The sequence below is a fragment of the Toxotes jaculatrix genome, chromosome 9, assembly GCF_017976425.1.
Source record: "Toxotes jaculatrix isolate fToxJac2 chromosome 9, fToxJac2.pri, whole genome shotgun sequence".
NCBI classification, from domain to species: domain Eukaryota; kingdom Metazoa; phylum Chordata; class Actinopteri; family Toxotidae; genus Toxotes; species Toxotes jaculatrix.
In genome coordinates, this window is record NC_054402.1 from 7,742,710 (window position 1) to 7,755,914 (window position 13,205).

At 39.6% G+C, this 13,205-nt stretch overlaps 2 protein-coding genes across 3 annotated transcripts; one reads left to right on the plus strand and one right to left on the minus strand.

Annotated features, from left to right (window-relative positions):
- Positions 1-1,228: 1,228 nt before the first annotated feature.
- stoml3a (stomatin (EPB72)-like 3a) lies at positions 1,229-5,971 on the minus strand. Of its 2 annotated transcripts, XM_041046371.1 has the most exons (8): positions 5,933-5,971; positions 5,798-5,856; positions 5,037-5,140; positions 4,428-4,500; positions 4,081-4,163; positions 3,731-3,934; positions 2,786-2,920; positions 1,229-2,677 (listed from the first exon to the last, which is right to left on the minus strand). In XM_041046371.1, the coding sequence occupies exons 2-8, from the start codon at positions 5,844-5,846 to the stop codon at positions 2,486-2,488; spliced, it is 840 nt and encodes a 279-aa protein (XP_040902305.1). In that variant the 5' UTR covers positions 5,847-5,856; positions 5,933-5,971; the 3' UTR covers positions 1,229-2,485. The 2 variants fall into 2 exon arrangements, with proteins under 2 accessions (XP_040902305.1, XP_040902306.1); XM_041046372.1 differs by lacking the exon at positions 5,933-5,971 and having other exon boundaries at positions 5,798-5,901.
- Positions 5,972-8,676: 2,705 nt separating this feature from the next.
- On the plus strand, positions 8,677-12,818 carry LOC121187355 (dynein regulatory complex protein 1-like). The gene is made up of 13 exons (XM_041046563.1): positions 8,677-8,753; positions 8,993-9,086; positions 9,575-9,634; positions 9,833-9,960; positions 10,063-10,179; positions 10,310-10,682; positions 11,213-11,302; positions 11,481-11,554; positions 11,652-11,679; positions 11,727-11,872; positions 12,062-12,214; positions 12,293-12,399; positions 12,736-12,818. The coding sequence occupies exons 1-13, from the start codon at positions 8,677-8,679 to the stop codon at positions 12,753-12,755; spliced, it is 1,467 nt and encodes a 488-aa protein (XP_040902497.1). The 3' UTR covers positions 12,756-12,818.
- The last annotated feature ends 387 nt before the right edge of the window (positions 12,819-13,205 follow it).

A 13,205-nucleotide genomic window follows, 5' to 3' on the forward strand; every position in this document is an offset into this window, starting at 1 on the left:
ACACAGTGTATATGGACAGACACAAATAAGTTTGTTTCTTGGAAGATGCCACTGGTTCATGTGATGCATTTCCAAAGTCAAACCCCAGGAATTTTAATCTCTGACCTAAAGAATTGTATTAATGATCACTACTCTTATTGTTCAAAAGGGAATTCTCTGCCCTCCTCTTTTTGTATTCCACATGAACGCCCCACAAAGCAAACACGCTGCGATGCTGCAGCAGGTGAAAGCCTGATCATTGTAGGTGTAGGAGAGCAGGATCAGAGTCTCAGTGCCTCATTCCCATGTTTTCATCTCCATCTGCATCTCCACCTTCTCATCCAGCGCTCAGGATGATGGATGAATGGAACATAGCGAACATCAAGTGCAACAATGAACACAAGAAGCGCCTTTGCTGTCCAGTCTCTCCCACCAGCAGCAGCACAGGCAATACTTTGAGTAAAATCACAAAACTACCTACAGTAAGTTACTCTCAAAGGTGTCGATTCTTCTCTGGGGCATGTCAGCTGTTTCATGCCGAAATATTTAATATATCATGAGTGTATGAATGACTACCAAGCCATCTAACCTCAACCATTCATCTTTTGTCCTTCAACAACTGAGTATCTGCGCTGACTGAAATTTAGGAGGATTACAACAACAAAAGAACTTATAAAATCCATGGAACTGCCAACATAGTTTAGCAAGGTTATTGATTATAATTTGTAAAAACTGTACATGTATTGCTCTCTTTAAAGCATGTTCTGTCTTCCAGTTACAATGAACTTTACTTTAGGATTTCCTACAGTGTGACGAAATGGAGTGGAAGGGTGAAGGGGCAACACAAGTTAACTCTTGTGTCTAATAACAAGAGGTAAGCAGGATTTTGTAAAATGAAATCAAGAAATAATTGTATTATACATTTCAGATTATTTTCACATGTTTCATGTGAGTTAGTGCCCCTCACCTATAGTCAGGTGAAGAACATAAAACCATTTCCTACAAAACAAAAGTGCAGGATCTGCAGACACCACCAAAGACAAAATCATTAAACAGCAGTTCATCGTGTACTGTAACGGTCGTATGTCTGGAGTTAACTGTTGCAAAATCAGCCATAAATGGTGCAGACATAGCAATTCCTGCCAAAATGTATTGACTTGAACACATGTAAATCCTACATCTGTTCATTCTGTTGCATTCATACAGTTTAACATACGATCTGTTTTTCTTTCTTTAAGTGCATATTATCATTGCTCTTGCAGCTAACTGGAGTTGTTTATCTTTTCTGTGTTCGTCACAGAAAACCTTGAGAACAAATGTGATGGAACATACCATTATGGCTTCCAGATCCAATTGGCTTTTGGCAAATTCCATGTTGAGAAAAAAAATACTAAATTTGATAAAGCTGCAAACTGTTACCTCATTCCTCATTGTAGAGAATAATCTCAGGGGTTGGAAATTATGAATCATCAAAGGGAAGCTACTGCCATAACCTTTTGTTTTGTATTACAGTAATTGTAGTCTTTTGGTTAAACTTTTTTTTTTTTAAACTTAACCTCATGTTTACATAACCACACAGCTCAACTGTCTGTTTTATTGTCCTTTGCATAAAATTATTTGGATGTACAGAATACGTATAAATACTTTAAAGAGCATAGTGCTGTCAGCAAATGTATGAAACTAGTTTGAAGAATTATTGCTTTATTATAATAATATGACCTCCCCAGACATAAATGGAAATCTGCTCAAACATGAATTTGTAGGTGAGTTGTGTTTACATTGAGGACAACAGGTTGCTTATGTTTAACTTGGTTGTTGGTGGATTTTACTGCGTTCTGAAAGGAAGTGGAAATTATCTTTCTCTCCCATAGGTACCCTGATTGCACTGATTGCCTCTGTGTCCTGTGGACATGACCTTTTACTCATTTACTGAATGTTTGTTTCTCACTAGAATAAGAGGTTTTGTTTACAGTTTTCATTCAATGTCAGAGAAAGTTTGTCACTTGGATGTTGGTATGTCTGCTGGTCGTTTACAGGAATTCTGTTGTAAAGATTGCATTCAGTATTTCAGAAATTCATCCACCGGATATGTTTATATGAAAGCATGACTTTATAAGAATGTGTGTTATTTTTGTTTCACATCTTTTGTGCATCATATATTTATTTCTTTATTTTATTTATTTGTCCTCCGGAGGAACTGCGACTGTAGCTTAGCTGGATAAAATATTGTGGTCAGTGATAAGACACTAACGTCTATACTGTATATGTTGCACTTTGTATTTAAGTATTAAATCACAATAAGAAAATAAGTGTACAAAAGTGAGATTGGGAGTGGATAAATACATAATTACGATATAGAGCTCTTTTCTGACCCAGTAAAAATAGAAAAAAATCTATGTTAAAGAGATTTCACTGAAGCTTATAGCTGTAATAATAGTATAACAATAATATTAGAACAAATCTGACTTGATTTAGCTCCTTTAGGACTTGCTGGCTGTGAGATTCATCACTTCCTCTGCATGAAATTCTGCAACATATCTATAGGCAGAGGGAAAATGATGGTTGAGTTTTTCTCTGCTGCGATGGTGTTTAGGGTCTGCAGGTATCGCAGCTGGAGAGCAGAGGGTGACTCAGCAATCACCAGAGAGGCTTCTTTCAGAGCCCTGGAGGCCTTCATCTCTCCCTCTGCAGCGATGATCTGCAACACAGACAGACGATCATCATGTTCCCTCTTAGCATTCTTGCTTTTTAATGGTTAAAAAGTATGAGGAGGAAATTTAATTAAATCTTCCATCGCCCTCTTCACCTTTGCTCTGGCCTCCCGGCTGGCCTCTGCCTCTGCTGCCATGGCTCTCTGCAGCTGCTGTGGCAACTTCACATCCTTGATCTCCACACGCTCCACCTTAATACCCCACGGATCAGTGGCTTCATCCAGAGATTCCTGCAGGGGACATTGAATAACAAAGGCTGCAGTCAGAAAACCACTATTAGCTCTGAGGAGCCTTTTAGACCTTTCATTAACTCATTTTGGTTTTGTGCTTCATTTGTTCTCTGGTTCAAGCTCACCCTCTCATCATTTCAGCAGAAGCGGCTAGCAGCTTTATGCAAACAAGCTCTGAGTACCAAACAACAGAAAAAGTGAGAAAAATGAGAATGTATAGCAGTCCTATATTCACCAGTTGGTTAGAAACATGATGGTAATGACTGCTGCTGGATGTGCAAAGGGGCAAATATTTGCTAACATGGTAGCCATAACAACTTGTGTTGTCTTGTTAACCATATCAGCAGTTGTGCCAGATTTTCCTCTGTGCTAATGAACTTTATGATAATGAACGCACATATTTTGCACCTGGTCAAAATGCAAACAAATCATTGTAAGGAAAATATGGAGGGTAATAATGTAAATATTGGACTTTTAAACTCCTACTGTTTGTTTGCACAGACATGCAGCAACCTGCAGAAGCTGTTTGGTGAATAATTTGCACTCTCATTTTATACATTAAAAAAAGGCACACCTGACTTCAGTGTTTGAATGTAGGCTTAAAAAAAATGTGTTTTGTAGTCCCCACAAATTCAGAAATAAGTTTAAATAAGTTTAACTGATGTGGAGGCCATGAGAGCATAAATGAATTTTGATTTTATTTTCAACCATTTCTTTTAAATCATTTTATAGTTACTAAACTGAATATTCCCACTGCTCTCCTGTCCCCCAGCTCCCCAAAAATCTTATTACCTCACAGTTTATCCTCACCTGCATGCTGAGTGATATGCCCTCTCTGTCAGACAACAGTTCGGCAAGGTTTTTGGTACCAAGTACATTCCTCAGGGTGGTTTGAGCCAGCAGGCGTGTAGATGAGTGTGCGTTGGACACATTGGCCACGGAGGAGATTGGGCAGTGAATGCGGAAGTACACCACGCCGTCCACAGACACTGTTACTGAGTCTTTGGTTAGGATCTGTAAAGGTCAAAAATGCATTGCAATTATGATTCTGATGCTTATCAGTAAGATGATGGAAGGTTCTTATTCAGGATTATTAATGAGATACAAATGATATTCACACATTTGATGTTAACAGATCAAAAGTGGGAAAAAAAACTTACCTCTTGTGGAGGGATGTCAAAGGAAACAGTTCTCAGATCAACTTTCACAAAGTTATCAGTGCAGGGCAGAACAAAGAAAAGTCCTGGAAAGACAAAAGGTCTTGCTTTTATTTCATGTACCAGTCACAGTCAGTCAAGTGTTTTAGAAATTAAATCTAAAACACTTGACTGACTGAAAATTTTAATATAACAGGATGAATTAAGAAAAGTGCCAGTCATTCACTGAGCATTGAACTATACAGTCTAAGTCCTATCCAGCTCCATTATGGAACAGAACTGTATAGTATCTGAAGATGAAGCATAATTGTATTATTACAGTCACATATGTAACATATTAAATGACAAACCTGGCCCTTTAGGCTTCCTGTCTGCAATCCGGCCGAGTCTAAAAATGACAGCTCGCTCGTACTCCTTTACTATCTGGATGTTAGAAACACAACCAGCCATACAAAGAACACAAGAAAGACCAAAAATAAATCAGAGTAAAAGGAGGGGAAAAAATTACTTTATGCAAATGCCTGACTGTAATGGTTAGACCTGACATAGGAGCCACTCATTTTCATTCCATATCTGATGGTGGTTTGTCTCAGAGTGCAGTCACAGTGTAAAACATCTCTTATTGATTCATTTGATTGGCCAATAATCAATTTTTGTAACTCAGTTTAAAAGGTATAGACTGCACCAATTGTCACTGGGGTTGAGACAAGAAAACAAAAATACCTGTCAGAAATTCATGAAGCAAATTGATGAACCTTGGTTGGAATTTTAAAATGGTCATAAAACAGTCAACACAAACAAACAAACAAAAAAAAAAAAAACAACAACAGAGAAGTGAATGCAGACAAAAAGACACCCGGCAAGTCCAATACAAAGACACCTATTTGTGCTACAGATTTCAGTAACAAATACTGGTGTAATGTTAATCAGTCATATACATCAGTGAGAATATACTGTACCTTAACACACATAAATATTGTGAGGGGGAAGGTTGCTGCTATAAACAGGAGGGATGCAATGACCAACAGCCAACCAAAGCATCCCAGTCTCCCTGAGTTTTTATCTGTAGAGAGTGGGAAACACTTTAAAAGCTTGTACTGGAGTACAGAGGCACAGTACTTTGCATATTTTCCATGGCACTCTTGTTCCACACGTGGGCATTTCAGTCCAGACCAAAGATTGTTGTAGTCATTTCACAGTCACAAAATTAAACAATAATATGGTGCAGTGGGACAGCACCTTTTACTAAAGGTGGCACGAAACATTTATGCAATCAGGCAGTGAGGTGTAGTAGAGCCACACCTGTCATTAATGATGTAATTAATCGCTAAGGGAAGTCACATCGCTTTAAATTCACCAGAGTCACAGAGTGTTGTGTAAAGATACTAAACTATTGCTAAAACAACTTTAAAATCACTTACAGAGGTGTCAAGAAAAAAAACTGTGTACTCTTAGGGTGGTAGTGTGGATCTGCAACTATTTTCATTACCCTTAGTCTGTAAAATGTTAGAATATGGTTAAAAAAAACACAAAACACAATTTTGAGAGGCCAAAGTGACATACACATACTGTGGCTTATTTTATAACACACAAGTCCAAAACCCAAAAGGTATTCAATTTACAGTTTAATATTCAAATTTGAGAAGCTGGATCTCATCAATGTCATTTTTGCGTAAAAAAGTAAATGACAATTAAGCGTAAGATCATAAAAAGTATTTACCTTCGATGTTGTCCAAAGCGTTGATCTGAAGTTTACCTTGCGTAACCATCTCTGCTGTGCTGGACGTTGTTGAGATCATTAGTGAGTATGTTGTCTATGTGATGGTGCAAGTGAAGCAGAGTGTCACTTGTTTACCTGTCTCTGCTCCCTGCGGGGTGTGGTCTGTCCCCTTCCCTCATCACCTGCTGCTTTCCATGAGCCAGAGACACATACATAAACTCATACTCCCACTCGGTGTGTGACTCTTGGTTTCACCTAATGAGTGCCAACAGGTAATGTGAACCAGCCTCTATGTGGCTCTTGTATTGGAAAGCTTATAGTTCAGCTCTTACATTCATGTCCAGGAGTCTGACACCTGCTGAGTTCAGGTTATGAATTAACAATAGGTGACATCCAAGTCATGAAACACGAGAGGTGGTACAGGAACAGGATGATGTGTGATCACGCTCCTGTCTCCCCCTACAATTTAAGTTTCTCCCGACATTTAAATTGTGTAAAAAGGATTTCACTGTTTTTTAGTTAAACAAAAATCTTGTCTGGAATTAAAGGAAACAAATTAACAAACACAGGAGAGGGGAAAATACACAAAGAAAAAGATCACAAAGAGGAGAAGAGATGAAATGACAAAAGAATTTTATACGTATAAAAAGCACTGTTGTGTAACTGAGCAGTACTAATATAAATACATAGAAAAATTAGTCATGTAAAACAGCCTGTTTACACAGTAAACGTCACTTCTATGATGTGAAGCATCATAGAAGTGACAGTCCACAGTGTCTGTGAGCTACAGTCACAGGAAGTGACCTGAGAAGGTCATTACCATAATTTTTCAGTGAGGTCCCTTTAATCAACTGTCATATGATACTCGGTCACATGACAGCCAGCTCAGTACATGATTGGCACATGAATTTCAGCTGCACTTCAGGCTGACTTGTCCCTCTTGAAAAATTTCAATGAAATTGAGGAGTTTGAAAAGCTGAAACTGTGATACAAGTTCAGAACAGAAAAAAAACAATCTGTGTGTACTGGGGTTTTTGATTTGGAGTGAGTATGGAGCATAATTCCAAGCAGATCCAATTTGTGATTATTCATATCATTTTAAAAAAAAGGAGACAATTTTACTTTTACTTTACAGTTAAATATAATTGTTGGTGGAGCTGAACAAAAAGAGCTGAACTGCTTAAACTGCTTGTTGGACAGGTTGTACTGGCTGTTCATATTCTTCTTAGTTTTTTGTTCTCATTTGAATGGCAAACATTTTGTGAATGTGCACTGAAAAATAACTTGACTTACCATGAGGTCTGATTTTACTTTGTTTTCCCAAGTCAGTGAGGCTCTATGGTCTGAACTGCTGAGTGTACCCACCTATCGCTCCAGCTGTGAAGTCGATGATTGTCTGGATCACAGGATGTGGAGCCATGATGATTCAAAAGATGATGTAAACCTGAAAATATCAAAAACTGAGGCTATTTAACAACCTTGGCATCATCTCTTCACCATAGACTGTATAAAACATCCCGTGACATCACCCATTGGTTTCGATCGCGACACACAGCATATAACTGTATTTTAAACATGACTGTTTCAGATAGAGAGGTTTAGGTGGAGCTGCAGGGATTGGTGGAGTTGTGGGGGGAAATTTATTTCTAGCCTATGATTTAACTGTGAAACAATCATTATTATTTCATATTAATAAAATATATGAAAACGTTAAAAACATTGTTATTGTCATTATTATTGATAATAAAAAATAATGCTAGTAATAATAATATATTAAAATGTTTAATATTTAATATTTACCGGTTTTCACCGCTGCCTCCATCCACTATCCACTTAGAACAATGAGACGAAATAAAATTGTAGCCTAGTATTCCCACAATAAACGGACTCTGAGAACACGGAACACACCGCAACAGCATTCCTAACATCAGCTGCTCCGGTCCTCTATCTGTATCACCATAAATCGGTCGTAAGTCATAAGCCAGCGGCAAAATATGCTAACACATGCTAATTAGTGCAAACATCCAGGTAAAATAGTGAGAAATTCACTTACCGAAAAAACTGCAACATAGACTCCTTCGGCGGTCGGTTAGTACAGTCTACACGACAACAAGCCATATTGTCACAAAAAAAAACCTATCTGAACATTGGCAAACAAACACGGACACTGCAGCCCCTGTCCACCGCTGGAGGTAGCCGGAGGCCTCTGGATGTAGCCGCCTAGCTCAGCCGATGCTTTAGCAAAGAGCTAACTGCCAGTGCCTGTCTATGGAGGTTTCACTCAACGTAACCACGCCCTAATCTATGTAAGAATTTTAAGCCTAAATAACACTAAAACGGTTGTGGTACAAAAAAATCACCGCTGTAAATATGCTTTTTTAGGCTGTAAAGTTGGCTATTTTAACATGGGGGTCAATGGAGATGTGCTAACTTCCGGAGTCAGCCCCTAGCGGCAGCCGAGGAACTGCAGCTTTTTGAACGCGGAAGTGATCCTCACTGCTGAAACCTGCAACTCCCCCCTTGCTTTTCACACAAATATAATCGCAAGGTGCAATCACGAAAGTTTAAGTATTTCTAAAATTAGTAATGATGTTAAAAGAAAAAAATACAATAAACAACAATAAAGTGATAGTTGACTAGGTACTGAAGAATACAGAGACAATAAAATATTTCTGTGGACTTTTTTTGGCATGACAGGCCCAAAATACTACGATGTCACGACACTTGAAGGCAGCACTTGTTACTCGTGGCCCTGTCGCCATAGCAACGTATAAACAAACAAAACCTCCGTGGTACAGTGACTCTACTTCTTTGCGATCTCCATCACCACAGTATTTGGCCATTTTCGACAGAAATCTTTTACACAGCAAAATATGAATATGGAAGACGTTGATAAGAATCCAGAAGAGGCGTCGAAACCCTCTGAGTTATCCGGAAAGCAGGAGGCTAAGGAAGGGTAACTCAGCTAGCTAGCTTAACGTTTCTGTAGCTAAATTCTTAATATGGAATACCTAACGTCTGAAGGAAGTAGTTAATCGTTACATTCTTCATGCAGCATGGACTTTTCATCTGTAGTAGTAATAATAATCTCACGTTACTGGCCGAATGGGTTAATACATTGCATTAATACATTACATACACTGCAGCTTTTATTTATGTTTTAAAGTACAGCTACTAAACAGTGTGTACCTTTAGGGTCTCCACACGAGAGGCTGATGAAGACCCCAGAGCTGAGGTCCATGAGGAGGCGTGGGAGAGCCTGCCTCAGGAGGAGGAGGACAGTGAAATGGTTTGCTTTCATTCTAAACGCTTCCCTGTCCATTTCCTCTGTAATCTCATTCATTACTTTCATTGTCATTAAAATTACTTTTTTCTTTATATGTGATAACATAAAGAGCCATATTTTTTCACCATATATTTTTAATGACCTCTAAAAGTGAGTGATAATGTTAAGTAATGTGCCAGATATACCAGAATATATTATAATGAGCCATTAGTTTACTTAAGTGCAATTTTTTGACATGTACTCACACTTACATAGAATCAGCAGTGCCACAGCTTGAATTGAAACTGTCTTCTTCTGTTAGCAGATCACTCTTCAGAGGATAACAAACCTGCAGAGAGATCTGACAGCATTAGTGATCAACATAATAATATAAAATAACAACAACACACACTCACATGCAGACTCAAGCTTCAGTCCTCTTACATCTTCATTCAAATCTTATGTCTTATATTTCTCAGCTGTGTATCTAATGATATGTAATCACTTTCTAGCTAGAGAGGCAGTCACAGAGGATGGAGAAGAGGCAGATGTTTGAGGCTGCAAAGCTGAAGGTTTGCACAAATATCAAGATACACCCCACCAACTTATTCTTTGAGTGAAGCTTTTGTGCTGTGAGCGCAGGTTGATAAAATGTTCTCCTGATGAACCCAGTATCTTCCTTTGATGTTAATTTACATTGAAAATGCTAGATAGCAGCCTCAGGAGACCAGTAATATGGTAGGTAGTGGTGGTGATTCTTGGCTCTGCAGGTTCTGGAGAGAGAGCATCAACAGGTCCAGGGCACCAACATGGTCACAAAGCCAAAACAAATCAAGGGGAAGTACGAGGAAAAAGTACACACCTTCAACAAAGCCCAGTTAAAGAAGAGGGCCGTCAGGTAGTAAAGATTTTTGACACACACTGTGACACTATTTGACAAAACTTTGAATAAAATCAAATTTGACAAAACTGATTGATTTAATTCACTCTCTGTTTCTAGCGACATCTTTGTGTTCAAAAACCTGAAGTCTACCAGTCAGATGAAACAGCTTAAGAAGAGCCAGTGTGTACTCCTAGAAGGCAACCAGAAAAATGAACGTTTGGAGAAGAAAATCAAGTGAGTCATACTTACCCTCTCAGTTTAAAGTAATGCTGACATACTGTACAACTGCTTTCTTTTTATACCTGCATCTTTTTCCCTGCCTTCTCTTTTCTTTACACATCTAACCCTTCTTTACTTCATGCAGGCACATTGCACATGCTGATGCTCGGAAATTTAAGGAGATGTGGCTAACAGTTGAAGAAGAGGTGAAGCAGCTAGTTGAGAGGGCTTTATTAATGGACTCGCTGATCTGTAAGGAGCACCTTGGCATAGACTGGGAGCCACCACCAATGGCCTTCATGGATCACTCCGGTCCCATCCAGCCTCAGACACAGACCCGTAGGCCCGGCCACCAGGCCGTCTCCCAGCTGTGTCAGACTGGAAAGGCTTCGCAGTGCAGCACGGAAATGTGCAAGGAAGGGAGAGCAGTGCAGATTGAGAGTGATGCAGAGATGGAGGAAGAGAAGTTGTCTATGGAGACACTGAAGCAAGTGATGGAGCTGCTGTGTGATGAATCGGTGAGAAACTAAAGAGAGAAAAAGATTATTAATCAGAAGTTTGTACAAAAAAATAGTACACAATTTTAGAAAATCATAAATATATGTACAACAAACACGGGCACAGGACACTAGTAATATGTGAGAGTTTGTCTGTACGAAGGAACAGTTCGACATTTTGGGAAATACACTGCCTTTCCTTAGGGTTAAATGAGAAGATCAGTACTACTCATATATTTCTGTTTAATGCTCTGGAATCTCCCCTGGTGGCCAGATAACCTCATGTTGACAGTACATTTCCACATAATCCCATTAATGAGATCTAGAGGTGTTGGTGGATGATTTTTTTTAACCTTGGGACAAAACCAGGCTGTTTCCCTTTGTTTCCATTCTTTATGCTAAGCCATGCTAACTATCTCCTGGCCGTAGTTTCATATTTAATGTACAAACGTGGGTGGTATCACGTTCTACATTCTACGTGATACCACCTGACATGAAATCTCAAGCATGACAAGCATTTCAACCAAAAGTGTCACCTCTTTCCATTTCAGGGCTTCCTGATGGAAGTTAAACTCCTGAAGCTGCTGGCTCCCCTGGAGGAGGATGAACAGACAGTTGTGAAGCTGGGCTCTCTCCTCTGTGTGAGCTCATGTCCAGTTATTTTTCTACTCATTCCTCACACAAATACACCACAGCCGTTACAGACACTGCAGCATTTATCAGCTGCTTCACTTGGACCGCCAGTTAAGAGTGGGTGTAATTCATCAGTGTTTTGCTGGACAGATCGTGAACAACCAGACATCTTGTTTTCTCTTGCAGTCCTGCGGCATTGGCGACAAGGATGTGCCCAAGTTGGCTCATTTCTTATTAATGCACAAACTGCAGCAGAGAGAGCAGATGGAGGTGAGGAGGGAGAAAGATGAGGAGTGCAGTTGATGGATGTCTCAACAGAGAGGTTTCCATTTAGACATGAGCTTGTGCAAAATACAGCCTTGAGTCTTTGACAAACAAGATCATCGTAAGTGGATGATTGCTATTTCTGCATCTTGTTCTTTCTGCCTGCAGGATGTTTGTGGTGAGCCAGGTCAATCCAGCGAACAGGCAGAGGCAGTGGAAACCAGCTCCACGTCCAGTCTGACCTCTGACCTCAACGATCCTAACCATGTCCTTCCTGCTCTTAAAAGTTTCCTCAAGCAGCACATGAGATCCAGGTTAGACACACACCAATCCTCATTACAACCGCTTGTTTATGAGCATCACTCTCCTTTATGTATGTGTCTCCATGACAACAAAGGCAGTACTACGGTTGTTATCTGGACTGTTTGTGTGATTTGAATGTGTGATTTGAATGTGAAATGTGATGGAATATTGATGCTAATGTGTTCCTGGTGCTTTCTAAGGGAAAGCTCAGGTCACCAACAGACCAGCTCTCTGCGAGTAGAAGCCCGGGATAGGTCAGAAGACAAAGCCTACTGGGAAAGTATGGGCAACATCATCTCTGAGGACAAAATCAAACTCTGGGATGCAGCAGAGAGCTCACTAAAGCAATACCTGTTAGTAACAGCTACACACACATATACACAAAGAAAACAAACATCCATCAGTACTCAAAATGCTTTTTGTTGATCCAGGTCCATCCTCACAGACATCTCTGAGCTTGTCCCTGAGACTGAAAGTCTGAGGCAGCAGAACACAGAGCTGAAGATGCTGCTGCAAAAATCACTCAACCCAAGCGGAGGTATGTGTTTGTGTGTCATAACATTTTTCAAGCAAATGACGTGATAGTTCACAGATTTCTGTCTTTCCTTTGTCACATTTGATAGTAAATCCAATATCTTGTTTGTTTTGGACAGTTTCCTGGACATAATAAACAATTTCAAGACATCACCTTGGTCTCTGAGCACATACAATCAAAATCAAAATAATCATATGGATCAATAATAATTAAAAAATGTTGTTATAGCCTTAGTGTATACAAATTGGCTTTAGAATCTACAGTATAAAATCTGAAAGAACAGAAATGAATGTGTTTCTTCGTTAAAGTCATCCATCTGACATTTTTACTCTCCCATAGGTGAGCAAAGAACTGGATAAGCCATAAACTGTGATCAACGTGGAATCAGCAGAACAGGAACATTTATGAACATATGCATTAAATCAGTAGTATTTGTAAAATGATTCACAGTATCTTCATGTTAAAGAATAAATCCTCTACTAAAGCATGTTGTGGACAGTTTTTAGGGGACTGTTGGGGTGTATTAGAGATGGACAGGAAGCCGAGTACAGGACACTGATCAGAGACTATGTGGAGTGGTCCCGGGCAAACTACCTGCTCCTGAATGTGGACAAGACTTCAGGAGGAAGAGAACACCGGTGGAACCCGTCGGCATTCAGGGTCAGGAGTTAGAGGTAGTGGACTGCTACTACTCAGGCCCCCCCAGCCGAGGCCTCTACCATTTACAGGGAACATCCCTTTCACTCAGGGTTTTCCAGCCATTACTTTACTTTCGCAACTTGTCAGTTGGTCTGTGTGCAAAGATCAAA

Coding starts and splice junctions, on each gene's coding strand:
- LOC121187355 (XM_041046563.1), top strand. CDS start 8,677: ATGGAAGACGTTGATAAGAATCCAGAAGAGGCGTCGAAACCCTCTGAG. Junction 9,961..10,062: donor TTAAAGAAGAGGGCCGTCAG/GTAGTAAAGATT, acceptor CTCTGTTTCTAG/CGACATCTTTGTGTTCAAAA. Junction 12,400..12,735: donor ATCACTCAACCCAAGCGGAG/GTATGTGTTTGT, acceptor ACTCTCCCATAG/GTGAGCAAAGAACTGGATAA.
- stoml3a (XM_041046372.1), bottom strand. CDS start 5,876: ATGATCTCAACAACGTCCAGCACAGCAGAGATGGTTACGCAAGGTAAA. Junction 5,141..5,797: donor CGCTTTGGACAACATCGAAG/GTAAATACTTTT, acceptor CACTCTCTACAG/ATAAAAACTCAGGGAGACTG. Junction 4,501..5,036: donor CAATATTTATGTGTGTTAAG/GTACAGTATATT, acceptor TCTAACATCCAG/ATAGTAAAGGAGTACGAGCG.